The sequence below is a fragment of the Lepidochelys kempii genome, chromosome 18 (genome assembly GCF_965140265.1).
Source record: "Lepidochelys kempii isolate rLepKem1 chromosome 18, rLepKem1.hap2, whole genome shotgun sequence".
Lineage (NCBI taxonomy): Eukaryota > Metazoa > Chordata > Testudines > Cheloniidae > Lepidochelys > Lepidochelys kempii.
This window is the reverse complement of record NC_133273.1, coordinates 22,840,724-22,857,582: the sequence shown is the minus strand read 5'-3', so window position 1 is coordinate 22,857,582 and position 16,859 is coordinate 22,840,724. Positions and strand designations below refer to the sequence as shown.

At 42.5% G+C, this 16,859-nt stretch overlaps 1 protein-coding gene across 10 annotated transcripts in view; it reads left to right on the top strand.

Annotated features, from left to right (window-relative positions):
* NPHP4 (nephrocystin 4) overlaps nucleotides 1-16,859 on the top strand; it is a 100,534-nt gene that overhangs the window by 27,936 nt on the left and 55,739 nt on the right. For 8 of the 10 annotated variants that reach the window (XM_073316238.1, XM_073316232.1, XM_073316237.1 and 5 more), the window contains 3 exons: nucleotides 5,569-5,705; nucleotides 8,405-8,586; nucleotides 9,443-9,569. In XM_073316238.1, coding sequence (XP_073172339.1) covers nucleotides 5,569-5,705; nucleotides 8,405-8,586; nucleotides 9,443-9,569 — 446 coding nt within the window. The remainder of the gene's footprint in view (nucleotides 1-5,568; nucleotides 5,706-8,404; nucleotides 8,587-9,442; nucleotides 9,570-16,859) is intronic. The other 2 variants (XM_073316240.1, XM_073316241.1) reach the window with 2 other exon arrangements.

The following is a 16,859-nucleotide window of genomic DNA, read 5'->3' as shown; positions in this document are numbered from 1 at the left end:
ATGGGGAATTTGGTTTAAATTGCTTCATGCAAAGGGTATGGAATACATGGAATAAATTACCCTGAGAGCAGACTGAAGCAAAGTGTGTAAATTATTGGAGACATACCTCAAGTTGCTCTTAAGGAGGAGGGGATGAAATGGTATGGTGAAAAAAGTGCCAAAGGGAATTAAGGTCAGAGAAAATAAAAGGCTAGCAGGGAGAGCCAGCCATTCATCCCCTTTTCGTAAATTATCTCATTTCTTAAAACCTGAAACATCCACTGGGAGCTGAATAAGCTTGACCATTTGACAGTGAGCCCAACCCAGCTCTCCAGTGCCTGGAAGCAGGACTATATAACACTCAAATATTTACAGTAGCAATGAAATATGTAGCTTAACAGCATTTGTAATTTAAGAGAAACCCCACTGTGAAACTTTGAAGAGAATGAATTGTTCTTTGGGGGAAAAAAACCACGATCTGGTAGTGTAAAGCTCACTCCCAAAAGCTCAGGTATATTAATCTGTGCTAATCTGAAACCTCAGGGGGAACACCCAGCAACCCAGCAAAATGACGTCAATGGAAACAATGGCTTCGCTTATTTGAAATAACATCCTTGTTCCCAGGCAGCATGCCGAGCTTTGCTTTTACAGATGCCTGACTAAAAGGACCAGAACTATTGTGGGGCTGGGGTCTCCCTCTGAACCTGGGATTTCAAAGGACAGTTTCTTCCAAGTATCTGATCTACCCAGTTGATGGAATGTTAATGGTTGTATTTAACCATTGGACCAGCTTGGATTCCTGGGGACGTGATGGTTTAAAGACTGCAAGTGACGCAAAATCTAAGACTGATTATCTTCCTGAAAGACCTACTCTAGCGCCACCAGAAATTATGGGTTTGATGCAGAAATTAGTGGGTGAGGTTCTTCGGCCTGTGTTGTGAAGGAAGTCAGTCTACGTAATCATAAAGTTTGCTTTGGGCCTCAACAGCTATGAATGGTGCTTGTGGAATCTACTCCACTGGCTACTTGCTCTTATTGGGAAAAGAAAAGGTTTCCTAATGTCTAACTTAAAGTGTTCCTCTCTAGTTTCAGGCTCCAGTTGCCTCTCTCTAGTTATAATGTTTCCTTGAGGTTAAATATCTTGGAAGTATTTTGTACATTCTTTGGAATTTTTCTTTTCATACAAATGTAATCACAACAGTTTGTATCTTTAATCCTTAAAGGGGACACAGAATCATTTCAATCTAATCCTCTTTTTTTGCTAATTGCTTCTCTTCCTGGGAAACTGCTCTAGATGAATGATGGACTCTTTAAGTAGTCAGTCAGTTAGTGGAGTCTTAAGAGAGAACTTTGATAAAAGCTGTAAAGACATCCTTATTCATGGCATTGTTCTGGATAAGTGGAGATTTGGCAAGGGCAGTTGGATGTGATTCTGATACACCAAAACCTTACTAATCTTTACTCATGAATTTTCAGAGCTCTGCATTTAGTGGTGGCTTGGTGGCTAAATCCATGTGATTTGGAAAAGTTAAGAGCTAAAGACAAGATCATCAGTTCTTCAGTGGTGACTCCCTGTGCTTAGAAGAACCTTTAATAATAACTCCCATGGATGCCTCTCTTTGAGGACAAAGCCATCACGTTATCAGAAACTGTGAGATCTCCAGAGCAAAGGAGCCCCCTGCAAGAACCGCAGCCACCACATGCAGAGCTTGACAATGACGTGGTTGCAATAATGCAGCTCTGGAGATGCCAGGTGGCCTTGTGAGTGCATTGACTGTGGCTAGTAAATAGCCAGTCATCTGAAAAGCTGGAGTAGAGCCACTCTTCGTCATGCATGTCTCCAAAGGATTTTCTTCTCCATTCTCTCCCATTGCTCAGATTTCGGAGCTCCTCGCTCTTGCCAGCGGGAGGGAGACATCATTTTTCTGCATCTTCAGATGATTTCCTCACTGTATAGCCCAGTATACTTGTACATCCACTGAGATCTGCCTCTAGCTGCAGAGCATCAGTCCCATCTTGTGGCAGACGAGGGGAACTGCATTTTAGGCATGATAGTCACACAAAGCCTTCCCAATCTACCTGCTGGATTTGACTTGCAAATTCAGCTACCAGTCAAACAACTGGCAGAACAAACAATCAAGCCAATACATTGATAGTCTCAGAAGTACCTTGCAGGGAAAATTCAGCTCGCTGCGTCCTGCTCCTCTTTGTTTTTCTCTTTGATTTCTCCTAAATCAGCTGCTCGGATATACAGGGTAGGTACAGTGTGGCAGGGGAAATGGACACTAACCATCATGCAGAGGAAGAATGGTTCTTTGATTGCTGATAAGGAAGTGCACTCAGCATCCTCCTTCCAGACACCAGCTGATCACACGGGGCTGTGTATCTCCACTGCTCACCCACATGTGGCTCAGCTGCAGTAAGGGCACGTCAATTAGATGTGTTGTAAGGGAAAGTCCAGCTGAGTTCCATACACCTTCCCAATACGCAGCCCCTTGCAGTAACACTCCTACAGCCTTCAGCCTTCGGAAACCGGAGGCTGATCAGCTGCAGCCTGCCGGCGGTGGCCTCTGAATTCGATGAGCAGTGAAAAGTGAAGCAGTTTTCAGACGGAAGACGATGAGAGCCACAACCACTCTCTGACTCCAAATCAGCAAGGTACTTAAGCACATACCTAACTTTAAACCTGCAGTAATCCCCTGGAAATCCTTGCTATTGCCTTTAACATCTTGACTTTCAATTAACTTAATTTAATTCAGTCATTCTTTCAGTGAGGCTACTCACATGCTTAAAGTTAGGCATGTGCTTAAGTTCCTGGCTGAACTGGGGCCCTGAATAAGGTTAGTCAGGGATATTTGCAAACATCTGACTTCAGTATAAATGTAGCAGTGTTATTACCAAATCGCCCACCAATACACGAGCATGGAGCTGTTCATCCTGCCTATTCCCTGTCACCTCTTTGCTTTCAGTTAGTTAATTCATTTTTAAAAGCCTAACAACTTAACTAAAACAATGCTGGTGATTTCCTGCTGTTTGGTTGTCAAGAAAAGCTTTGTCCTGAAAAGTTAATAAGTTTCGCTTCTTTCTGCTCTTCTCCCCTCCCCTGCCTTAAGCTAAAGAACTAAGCAATAAATACTGCTTGAAAGCTGGACATAAAGGAACAGGGTGGTTGAAATTGGTTTTAAATGGGCAGTTTAAACAAAACATACCCTATAATTTGATAGACTGAATCTTCAGATAACAGAGTAAATGAAATCAGGAAGGTATATTTGGTTTCTAAAATCAAATTAAGGCAGATTCTAGCTTCACTAGCACTAATTTGATATGAACTCCCTCATTCCTCAAGGCTCCTGCAGCTCTGACTAGCCCTGAGATGTTGTATTATTGAATTCTATTGTTAGGCACTTTATAGACTTCAGGTTTTGCTTTTAAGTACGTAGTGTAGGTTTGTTAATGCTCAACTGTGAGTCTTGTGGAGGAGGATAAAATCTTAGGTGCCTTTCTGTGGAAAAAGCTCTTAAGGAAGGTGTTCCTACTCCTTAATTTTTGCTTCCACTTCCCAAAACTTGCAGCCCCTCCAGTTCCTGCAAGGTGGAATGATTGGCAGCCTTGGCAGTGATCAGCATTGTGACTTGCTTCATCTTGTATTTTTAGGGCAAGAGAAAACAACTCAGCTTTGATTAAAATAAAACAGCTGGAGTTCAGAATACTTGCCATAGGCTTGTCTGATGGGAAATACATGGGTGATATTCACCATGGACTAAACTGTACAAATCCCTTCCTAAAACCTGTGGGTATTGGAAGTCAGAGGAACTACTCTTGTGAATAAATGCTCACTAAGGAGAGTAAGAGTTGTACAGTCCAGGTCTTTCAGGATGACAAAGGGATATTTATATGTGGCTTAAAATAATATCAGTAATAATGGGGAAATGGTGGACTTGGTGGGACCCTGCAGTACCAAGATCCATGGAAATACTTATGCATAAATAAATGGTTCATTATTTATCTATTTGCATATTTAATCTAGCAGTGATCTCTGAATTTCTAAATTTGCATGAAACCTTGGTCTGTTTGGTTAGGTGCTTGGAAAGGTCATGGTTGCAATTGTCAATGCTAGAGACTGGCTGTTCCATTTTTAACTGTTTCTTCTATATATCTTCATATTTCATGCCCTTTCTGTGGCCCTCGGTTCAACCCATGCCTTTCATCGTCACCGAGCCTAGTTTGGCTCTCTGCCCATTAGTAGAATGCAGCCAAAACAAAGTAGAGTATGGGGTCATTCAATTTCAGTTTTCCTTCCGAGCCCTGCCGTGCAAAAATCTCTAAATCTGCTGTTGTCACTCTACCCCTCTGCACTCAGAGAATTTGCGCAGTTTAGAGTTGGGTTTATCCTTTCCAGCATTTCCCCCCAGGTAGTCTTGGTAAGTGAAATGTAATTCTGTACAATAGAGTAGCTGCTGGTCTGGGTTATCTAAAGCATGTGTGTGCCTTCCTATTTAAAGGACTCCAGTATGTTCCCCACTCCTGCTACTGCCAGCAAAGTTGAGGGGGTTGGTCAGAGTAATTCTCCCAGGTTCTCTTAAACATCCACTACTTCACTGCTCTCTGGCTCGAAACTCTTTGCATGCTGCTGCAATAAACACTGTGCTTAAAGTCAGTCTGGATTCATGGAGCAGGTCTGAGCTGGGTATGGGTATCTTGGGCTAAAGAAGACTCTAATGATACCGTGACTTGCTAGAACAACAGAAGTCAGGAGAGAGATGGGCAGTAGAGGGCTGTATTCGGTTTATGTCATCCTTATCCTGTTCTTGCTCGTTGGCTGTTCTGGATCGGAACGTAGATTTCATTTTTAGAAGGAGTGGCCTTGTGCATTTAAAAAAGTGGTGATGCAGCTGGGTGGGGAAGTAAATAACCCAGGAAGGGGCTAGTCCAGGGAACAAGAATGGCTTATTCTTCCACCCCCAATATTTTTGACTGTCACATATTCCCCTATTGTCCTTTCCTTGAATATGCAACTGCAAGTGCATTCCGCCCATTGCAACTCATGCTGGCGCTTGAATAGGCATCTTCTCCTCAAATTGCTGCGTGGTGCGCTCGCTCTCTCAAGCGGGTGCATAGGGATAATCGAATCTGTTGTGGACTTGGGGCTCCCCACATTGGTACCAGTTAAATTATCGGGCTGACCTGTTGGCTTTCCTAGTGTGTTAGACTCCGGATGCTTCACAGCAGATGTAATAGGAGGAGGAGAACAGCTGGCTTTCTTTCTGGCTGGAGAAGAGTATAAGACGTGAAAAGAAACTAAGCTGAAGAAGTAACAGATGTTCCTTTGCCTTTATAATCTACTTTCTTTTAGTGACTAGGTTGTCAAATTTGTTTCTGGAGGCATTTTGAAGGAGAAAATAGACTTCTCCCAAAGTTAGCATTTGTTTATTAATTTTAGCTGTGGAAAGATGAGGGCTCATTATTGTGAGTTCCCTGTGAGTACCACGTATTTCAGCTGTATTCTCTGCTTTGGTCAGAGAATGGGATTGACTATCAAGGCCATATTTGGGTGACTGCAGTGTAACATATGGCTGGATGTCTTTTCAGATGATTTCTTTCGAAAACCCCACCTCATGAAATCAGTCACATTGTACTTGGATAAGCTGTCCATTCATTTGTACCCTTCATTAGAAAAGTTTGAGGAAGAGCTGCTGGATTTACTCAACAGTGAGCGTTTACTTAAGGTACTGTACATATCATGGCAACACTAATAACTCCTTTATCATCTCAACAGGTTTCAGAGTAGCAGCCGTGTTAGTTTGTATTCGCAAAAAGAAGAGGAGGACTTGTGGCACCTTAGAGACTAACCCATTTATTTGAGCATAAGCTTTCGTGAGCTACAGCCCACTTCATCGGATTCCGATGAAGTGAGCTGTAGCTCACGAAAGCTTATGCTCAAATAAATGGGTTAGTCTCTAAGGTGCCACAAGTCCTCCTTTTCTTTTTATCATCTCGGTATTTTTATCATGCTAATAGACTGACATTGATAGGGTGATTTTCTTCAAGATGCATATTAATAGCTTTCCTAGCAATTGAATAAACCATCTCTGTGAAGCACTTTGCCTACCATTGAAGTGCAAGCTCTGGGATGAAATGTGGTAGCTGTTTAACCGTGCAAAGCCACACTACACAACAGTTCAGCGCAAGGTGTGCAGAATACCTTATCTAACTGAAGGCTTGTGTAGGGAGCTGCCATATGATTGGCCAAGTGAGAACCTGGCCAGGATTCAGAGAGTAATTTCCCTATACTCCTGAGAAGCACCTTAGGAAATGTAATGACCACAGACAGCAAGACCTGGATCTTACATCTTTTCCCAAAGACTGCACCAACCTCCCTTTAGCCCAAAGGCGAGGCACTGGCTCAGTACTGGCCAAGGGCAAGAAGCACTGCCTAGTGAATTGCCATCACAATTTTCTAAAGCCTCTGGGCGCTCTCTCATACTCCCAGCCCTGTAATGATCTGCCCCAGCCTTGCTTCAGTCATGGTATCTGGCCCAGGAATCTTCAGCTACAAGACAGAGATTCTCCGTCAGATGCATTCGCAATAAATGAGAGTTAGTGAGCGCTGGCATGTCCTTCTCTGGCATACTCTCCCGTTTGTTAAGGTGAGCAGGTGCCACTTTATCTGTCTGCAATGGCTAGTCTTGATACGACGGGTCTCAGACTCTGTAGCCAGACAACGGACAGGACTTGTACTGAAGAAGCCTTTGCCCTGAATAGCTGAATCAGCGTGGGGTTTGTGCAAATACCTAAGCCCTGCAGTATTTGGAGGTAACACAGATAGAAGATATGCATGTGTAGCTGCCAGTTTTGGGATAAATTTTATTTCTGGCTAAGTCAGCAGTTCACGGGGCATGGTATTGGCATCGCCTACCGCTGATGTTATCACACAGCGTTTGTGATCTAAATCCCTGCAGTCACAATCCTATTATTAAAGCCCCAGGTAGCTAAAAAGGAGGGATTAGGTACAAGTTCCTGATTCGGTGTTTAAAATAATTATTCAGGGACTTAACACACAGCCATTTTCCGTGAAATAATAAAATACCACCGGCCAAGGGAGGAGCTGTTTCTGCAGTGCTTCCAGTTCTCTGTACTGTTGTCCCTCCACGATTGAAAAGAAATCCCTAATAACCAGAGAAGCAAAACAATTGCATGTTTGCACGACGAACTGCATTGTCCTCTATCTGTGCTCATCTTACACGACAGCGATTTACCACTTACCCCATCCTAGTCGAGGAGGAACGTGAAAGGTTGAAAATTAGCAGTGGGCCTGGGGGTTGTTTTTTTTGGGGGTTGGGTATTTTGCAACAGCGACAGCACTTTTGTGTTTTTTCTACAACGTTATTTTGGAAACTTTCTAAAATGAGAGACCCAAAAACCAGGCGATTATTTTAGTTTTAAGGAGCAAAGAAGGAGAAAGTACCGTAAGGCTGTTGCTTTGTTTTGTATACAATAGACACACGTATAAAAATGGCACTAGCGCAAGATTGCTTTAGGGACAGTGTGCTAATTTTCCACCATGAAAGTAATTTTATTACGTTTTAGCATTTTACTTCTTGGTTTTCTTTTTGATCATCAGAAAGCTGCTCTCCGTGGTTTATGTTTGGAATATTCAAACACTAATAGGTTGCAGTTTGGTCAACTTGTTTTGATTAATGGGAAGATAAAGGAACTTTAAGGTTTAATGTTCATTTTCAAATATATAATTTAGTAAGCAATAATGACCGGGAGGAAAATCCTTGTTTGTTTGTCATATTTGCTGTGGATTTTCTGTTAAGATAAAACACTTTAATATCTAGCAATCACTCTGGGGCAGGTTCCATTTTTATGTCTTTATGATTAATTGCCTAAATTTTCCTTCCTGATCTTCCAAATGCCCCTTCATTGGCTAGAGGCATGAGAACCAGGAAAAGAGCAAACATAACTCACAAAAGAAAATGGATTTGCAGGGCTCTGCTCCATGTCGTATTGTGCCATCTCCCATCTGAGGGCTTTAATCTCGCCAAGCACTTCAGCCCTGATCCATCGAAGTACTTAAGCGTGTGCTTAAATTTAAGCACAGGAGTAGTCCCAGGGAGGTGAACAGCACTACTTGCATGCTTAACCGTGTTAAAAAGGAGAGGTGCACTTCTCCAAGGCCATTATGGGGAGTCCCCACTGGCCAGATTTGGGAGGCAGGAGCTGAGCACCACCTCTGAAGCGTGTAGCTCATCCCTAGACTGGGTCGCAATGTCAATGCAATGGTCTCCCCAGCTTCTCCCAGCAAAGATGGGGCTGGGGCTGGGGCTGGGGCCAGGGAGGTAGCCGTAATGAAGGAGCCGCTTCTGCAGCACCGTTATTTCCGCCTGTGCTGTATCCATGGTGAAATTGGCCCGTTCCCCAGGATAGCTCCACGGTGGGCGGGAGCGAAGTTCTCATTCAGGAACGGCGGCTGCACATCGGGGTCCACAATGGCTTATGCTTCGTTCAGACGCCTCAGGTGGTGGTGGTGGTGCCAGAGGCCGAGGTGGCTCGGGGGCGCTCAACCAGCTTCCACAGGAAACAAGACCTCAGCGCCAAACCCAGGTATGAAGTGAAAGGACCAGTAACGGCGGAGGAGTGGCTGGTTTCTGCTGCTTTTGGGTGCCCTGTGGTGCTCCATGTCACTCCTCTTGTCAGTGGCAGATGGGCTGCAGTCCACAGGGCTAGAGCATCAGACGGCCTTCCTGCGTGCCCTCCCGGGATTTCAGTTCTGGGAAATCAGAATTGGAAAATGGGCAGGGCTGAGGGAGAAAGCTCATTACCCAGCTCTGGGCCCCATCCTGCCTGGCGTTGAGCACCTTCCCATCTGCAGAGGGAGCGGAGGAGTTTGCAGATTCAGGTCCTGTCCAACCCATGTCGCTATGGGTCAGCAGGGCTCTGAACGACTCGTCCCTTTCTTAAAAAGGCCCGTGGTGTTTTTGAGGTAGAACAATCCCAACAACAGGTCTGGGTGTTCAAGAGAAGAATGTTTCTCAGGGGCTTGTGGTGCTGGGCCTAATACAGTTGAGCCATGTTCTTTGGGCTGTACAAAGCCTTTGCTGTTAAAATGTCAGTGAATTAATTGAACTCATCGTAGGAGTAACTCTAGAAGCACTTTCCCACGGTCTGTATCAGGTTTGCTCTTAGATTGTAAGACCTTTGGGGGAGGGACCATCATTTTGTTCTGTGTTTGTACAGCACCTAGCGCCATGGAGTCCTGGTCCCTGGCCCGGGCTCCTAGATGCTTGCACAATACAAATAACAACTTATAATAATTTCCAGACCTGTGCTCAATGCCACGCAGTACCAACAGAGCACCAGCAAGGGATGCAGCTGGAATGAATCAGCTGGAAGCTAATTTCTGCAGGACTATAATAAACAGCCCCCATTTAATCTGTGGTTTTGTTACATTCTAACGCAGCATGGTAGGTCAAGCTCTGGTTTTGAGAAGCCGCATTCGTTTGACAGAGATGGTCCGTCACCCAGCATTCGCAATCATCTTCCAGCTGGAGTATGTCTTCTGTGCACCAAGCAGAGCCGACAGGAAGGTAAGAGTGAATGTAACACTTACGAATAACTGTTTCTGCTACCCATTGTGTCCGGAAGGATCCAAAGTGCTTACAAACTATGCATGTACAGCATCGCTGACGTTCCTTAACTAGTCACACAGCATATTCTTCCAAAAGACCACGATAGCTTCTTGACGCTGTTCTGTTGATCGGTGACATTTTTAGCCTTTCTGTGATTAATTATTAAAGAACATAAATCTGTACCTGATAGACCAGAATGCTATTGTGTAACTATATATTCTGACCAAGTTTTACAATCCTCTGTTACCGAAACAATAGACAAATGGCACCTTCTGAGCAATTCTTGGCTGCAGTATAATTAGTGCAGGTATTAAAGACACATGCCATCTATTGAAAAACTCCTTATGAAAAGGTTAAGATGTTGAGCCCCTTAAAGAAAAATTGAGTAGTTTCTTGCTAATGCCTGGCTTTCTAACTTCTGAAATGCTGAATTGTACTGCATGTCATCTAGCTGGATAATAATTTTAGCTCCTTCAGCGCACTAAACTAGTATTCTCAGATTAGATGAGAGGAAAATTGAAGAGACAGATACTTGCAACTCAAAATTATTGGTTACATTTATTGTAATGAAACCATTCTTCTCAGAACTGCATTGATATTTTGTTTTATCACCAGAACAACTTAAAATTAAGCTCAGAAACAAGTTTGTAGAAAGCTTTCAATGGAGAAAAGGTCTGGAAATGATAGACTGTTGAAAGCTTGACCTTCTGGTAAAGTGAACAAAATGATTCAGATAAAAAATATACATTGTGCGACATCTATAATAAAGACAACTATAAGACTGCATTACAGTGCAACCTTTTGTATACAGTAGATGCACTGATAATTTATACCATGGGAAACCTGTTTTCAAGAATCTTGAAAGAAAGATTTTGGAGCCTTGTGACTCAGAGCTGTGTCACAAGTTTAAGGTTTTCCAACCCCCTTGGTAAACTTATATACACTAAGCTAAAGTCCCCACGAATATTTGTGATGATTTACAGCTGTTTCTGAGTGATACACACTGTGAATTATATGTTAAATTTGGTTGCTTTCAAGTCTTCTCTGAAATATTTAAGCTGTGGTAGGCTGTTTTGGCACATACTGCTCCTCTTGCCTTGCTTTTGAGGCTGTGCGATACTTCATAAATTCTCTCTGATGGAATGGTTTCATCGTAACAAAGTACTGGATTCCAGTTAACAGCCCGACAAACTTCTTTCTTCAGTACAGAGTGGAAGTCAAGTGTTCCAAAAAGGAAGATGTGGTTTTTCCCAGAAATTGCTGACATTGTAGAACAAAAAGACATTAAGGCCCTGGGGCCCAAAACTCCCATTGACCTTAATGTGTGTAGAGCCAGGCTCTTTCTTCTTAAAACTTTTGTTATTTCATAAGGTGCTCTTGATTTTTGCACCTAGGGTATATAGGCTTAGAATCGTAGAATATCAGGGTTGGAAGGGACCTCAGGAGGCCATCCAGTCCAACCCCCTGCTCAAAGCAGGACCAAGAGTTCTTTTAGGAGTTCTCATCTCACACATTCCAATTTCAGCAGTGGTTGAGTATTTAATTCAGTTGATAAACCAAAGAAAGCACAAGAGGTTTTACTTACTGTAACATATCACTCCCTATTGATAATTATTACTAGCACATTTAATCCTTTTCATTAATACAAATGATCACTGGGTCTTAACTCTTGAAAATGCACTTGGTAATGCTCTGGTTTTCCTCCCTGTTGCTTTTTCCCCACAATACATCACTCTTGAGTAGCAATCTACTTATACAGTAAGTGCATTGATGAAAGAAAAACAAAAATTTGTTCTTTTAAAAATGACTATTGATTAAAAATCTCAAATTTGCAACATAACAGAAATTGAACACAGACCTGAAGAAAGGCACCCTAAAGAAAGTGATCCTTCAAAGAGCATACAGCAGACTTATTTCTTTTGGTGAAAATTCCTAATGAAATTGTGATTGCTAATTTTAGATTCCTCTGCTTTTATTAATTAAATTATCTATCTTAATCCCTCTGTGTCTCTGGTCTTGCAAATGGGAAATTTTGATTATATTTGTCATTTTAGCCTACAATATTCTGCACTTAGCAGCTCTGACTTGGAGAACAGCTCCAATTGTCTCATGGTGAAACTATTGAAACTTCTTTATTTGTTAACCAAAAGGTCACTTTGCTTTGTGACAGCAGCAGTGTCTTCATGCTCCTGCTTGGCATTGCATGTCCTCTTCCTTCAATCCCCAAAACCCCTCAGGCAGTGGCTTCTCCTTCACTCTCTAAACAAAGTCCCAGAAGATAAGAGCTTTGGTTTCCTAGTCTTCAGTTCATTCTCTTCTGTTAACTTTACAGGCCCTCAGTTAAATATGGAAGTGGCCTTCTATTCCGTTTTATTTTAGGTGCTTTTAGGAACAAGTACAGTCGAGGAGCTGATTGGGTCTTGACAGCTGAGTTGCTTGTTTGGAATGTCACTTACTTCACCACCTGGAGATAGCTATTGTCTGTTTGCCCATTGTCCCATTCTGCACATAGGCATGTAGTGCTCAGCTGGCCCCCCAGCATCTCAAGCTGCCTCAGGAATGTCTGGGCTGCGGGATCTGTAATGGAATCCTTTGGTTGCTAGTGAAACAGGGAAACACTCATGCTATTGGTAAGAGTCACTAACAACAGTCACTTCCACTCTCGTGCCTAATCGGCCTTCACCTCCCTCAGATATAATGAAAATTGTCAGGTCAGGCATCCTATGAATGCATGATTTCTCAGAGGATTTGGTAGTGATCTGAGGGTGTCGTGCAGACTGTTGTCTGCTAATCAGATCGAGTGTATGAGGCATTCAGAATAGAACTCACAACCTGGTGTGGCTACAGTGTAGGTTGGAGAAAAACTGCACTAACTCTGCAGAGGAAGAAGAGAGAAACTGTCAGTGTTGTTGTTCTGACTCTTGGTAAACATTCTGATGCTACAGGGCACCAGGAAAGAACCCAGAAAGATAGACAGTGAGCAAAGGAGCAGGGTCAATAGCTCAGTTACTCATGGATGTCAAAGAGGGCATATCTAAAATGTTCCATCCCATAGAAAGAAGCTACCCACACGTTAACCTTTGGATGCCAACCATCACTAGACCTGCCCCTAACAATAGGCTCTCAGGCCAATTTGATCCTTTCTTTCTATTGCTGAAGTGAGTGCTGAGTGAGGCTAAATGTTAAAAGCTGTTTGGGCTTATTTGCCTGTTAATATCATTGGGCACCGCAGCTCTGTACTGTTCTGTACCCCCTTTGATTTGCAAACTAGAAAGTAGAGCTGGTCAAATTAAGAGTTGCGAATCAGATTAGCTGGGAATTTAGTTGCTTGTTCTGTCCTTGAATGATTCATGCTCTTGACATCTGTGCATGAATCCATTCTTAAGTATTCTCTAGGTAGTTTGGACAAACAGTTTTCAGCTTGTGGGTTGTTTGGTTTAGCTAATCTATTCACTATACATTATATTTGGTCATCCAAATCACATGATGTTGCTTGTTCTCCATGTCTGGGCCACTGAACCTTCTTAGAAAGGAGATTAGCAAATAACCTCTCATGCACATAAAAGTATGTATATGAGAATCAGCCGTTTCCCAAACACCCATGTGAACAAAACCCATTCGCGTCAGTCTTTTTAAGGAGCGAATAGTAAGGTGGCAGGAACATGGCAGAACTGAAGAGCACTACAGAATTCGAACACGTGCATAAACGCAACTTTTCCGGATTCACCCCACTCTTCTAGAAAGTGGTGTTTGTTTCTTACGGCTTGATCCAACACCCATGGAAGTCAATGGAAGTCTTCAGCAGGAGTTAGATCAGGCTTTTAATGTGGATCCCTTTGTGCTAAAATCATAGCTAATTGAGAATCTGACTCTCACCTTGTGTTGATCTAAATATTTAATGTTATGTTGGAACATTATAAAACCTGGAGCAAAAATTGTACTTGACTATAAAGTGTCTTTCAGAATCAAACAATAGCTCCTTTTGTAGCTCACATGTTGCTTCTGAAGAACTATTTCAGTCTGTAGAGTAGAAAGGCAAATATCGCCCATCAAAATGACAAAGTGCTTTTTAATGGTCCCACATGTAATGTGGCACAAATGGGCTTATGAAGTCTTTCTAATTATATGTTAATTTTTTCCGCTATAAATGGAGAAACCTAGCCTGCAGCAGTCCTGGAGTGCTCTGGCAAGCTCAAATGGAGAATTTCAACTTTGAAAAAGCGAATTCTTCTTTAGGTTTTAGTACAAAATGGAATTTTTGCACTATGAAAATAATTCATCCTTTCTTGGTCCTTTTTTGAATCCTTAACTCCATGTGTGAGTTTAAATCTTTTATTGTTCTGAGGATTTCAAAAACACAATTCACCGACTTTGGATGAATTCCCTGTACCAATATTATGCATGCTAGCATACGTTTATTGGGATAAGTGCACACATTTAAATTGGTTTCAGAGTAACAGCCGTGTTAGTCTGTATTCGCAAAAAGAAAAGGAGTACTTGTGGCACCTTAGAGACTAACCAATTTATTAGAGCATAAGCTTTCGTGAGCTACAGCTCACTTCATCAATTTAAATTGTTTCATCCAGTTTTTTAGTCCGAATTCTGGAGCAATGCAAAATTGTGGCAAGCAGACAGAAAGCTATTCACTACCATTATTGTCTTTAACGCTGAGGAATTCCATGGAATCAGTGATGTAAATGGGGATCATGCAATAAATTCCTTCCCACACCAACCCCATGTGTGACCATCTCATACCCCGCATCATGAGATGTGACTGCCTGGTCCCTAGGCACAACACCGAACTGGTGCACTGAGTTGATTTCAATGGGATAAGACTTCACATTATATTGTGTTGGGGGGGATGGGAATGGATGTGAGCTTCTCCACCTATATCCTGAATAGTAAGCATAGGCCATTTCCAGCAGTAGGACATTGGGCAAGATGCGTAAGTGATCTGATGCAATGTTGCAACCATGTTCTTCCCTGCGTAGATGGTAGTTTTCACTCCTTGAAATACCGGGTAGGATAAGTCCAGTTAATGCTATATAAATGTATCCTCCATTAAAGATAGGAATCTCCCTTCAGAATGCCTTCAGCTTTGTCTTCATCACCTGTGTTGATTGCTGTGCCTGGACTCTGTCTCTTAGCAGCCACGCTTTGAAATAAAGGTCTAGGCTATCCTGTGAGAGCTCTCAGCAAGGTATGGACACTGGAATAGGTTTGCTTATTGCAGTCTTCCATTTTATCCCAGAGGTCTTGAACCTGGAGGGTTTGAGTAACTGGGACTCAGGCTGTGGTGGGAGCATTTGAGCTTCATGGAGCGTGGAAGAGGGCTTGGGAAGCCTTTAGGTTTTGGGTGTTGGTTCAGTGTGAATGGATTTTAATAATATTGTGTGCATGTAATTAGGACCCATGATGGGTTCATATTTAATATACATAAATATGTAAAATAACAAATGAGTCAATCTTTGGAACTAAAAAAGACCCGTCTAATACTTTTATCACAAAATGGGGGCAGGTTTGGCCTACAGTAGGTTATGTTTATAGTATCTAAATCCAAAATAAGACCATTTTCACTTCTTTGGTGAAGAATGTAGCTTTTGTGTTTTTTCCATATGGAAAAGCTCATTAATGCAAGAGCCTGTGTTACAAGTGCAACCTCCTGTAACAACTGCGTCTAATGCTTTAATAGAAGGTAGACACAAAGTATTGCTAAAATGGCCAGAGTCATCCAGTGCTTTGCATTGCTCACTCATTGTTAGAGTGAGAACACGTAGGTTTGCATTAAAATGATTCTGCCCTGTTAACCAGCACTGTCTGGATGAGCCATTTTTGCCTTATTTTAGTAAATTGAGACCCTAATGACTTGGATAAAGATGATCGAATTCAGGGAGACAAGGGATTTTTAAATGGTCTGTTTTGCATGCAGTGCCTGAGGCAGACAGCAGGGGAGCCTCATCCTGGTGGACTGATAAATTGCTCCTCTTGCCCTGTTCCATGTACGTGGCCTGCCTGTCTCTCTCTCTCTAGGGCTGGGGGATTTCTAGCACATGTTGTGCAGGCTGTCACCTACAGGGATCCTTTACTATTCCAGCCATTAGTTTGTAGTAAGAACGTGCAGCTTAATCAATAGCAATTGATTTGTTATGAGTCCCTAATTGTCCCGCTAAGATGATTGTGAGAGGGTCATTGATAATGCAGTAAATGTCATCTCTCATTAGAGCTGTCCAAAGGAAAACTGGGGGGGAAATGGATATTTATATAAGTGACACATGCCCTACTGGCAGATGGGATTTGTATTGATTGGGAGAAGACAAGCTGAAGAGAACCATACAATTGGAAAATTAGATATTGGATTCAATGAATTTAAAAAATTAAAACCCGAGGACCTGCAGAGGTCTGGGTATTTGAATGCAGATTTTTATTTTATTTTTGTACACTGATAAGAAACTTAAATTTATTTGAATGAAAGTCCAGTTCTAGGTGTAGTTTAAAAAAATAAAGAATCAAAGTGTATTTAATTCTGGAAGAAGGTACCAGACTGAGAGCTCTGTCGGCTGAAGTCCCATGCTTAGCCATGGAACAGATACAGCACGAGCAGCGGGAGCTAGATGCTTGTCCTACATTGTCTCCTTACCAATGTGCTTTAAAGCTGCCCTGGAAGGAGCACCTCTAGGAGATCAGTTTAGCCTCCATGGCTCAGTCAGTCCATGCCCTCAGCTGAGACTGCTAACAATTATGGTAGTGCTTTTAGTGATATGGTCCCTTGTACAATAGGACGTGGGCCACAGTCTCATCTGTTTCTGTCCATCCAGAGACATTCACCCAGTAACTCAGCACCTATATAAATTCCAAACTGATACTCTCAGAGAGCTCAGAATTTCTGCGTTTCTCTTCCCACCTCTCAAGTGGAGATTTTTTAATTTAGCCTTTAAATGTTTTGGCTAGATTGGGTGGCTCAAGGAAGCTGGTCTCAGATCTAGTCCTGAGGGCCCTGAATAGTGTGGTTATGATATCTTCTGGCTGCTGAGACAGCTTTGTCTCCTTACCCACCCAGTGTTGGCTGACTGCTCACTGCTGATGTGGGCTGACTTCGAGGTGAAATGCTCCTAGTTCCAATATCCCTGTTGCCTTGTGCAACCAACAGAGATTTATGAACATACCTACAAATGCTGCTCTGTATTGTGCCTGAAGCTTGTGGTCTTTGAGGATGCTGGTAAATAACAGGTCTTCAGCCACAGTCTCCAC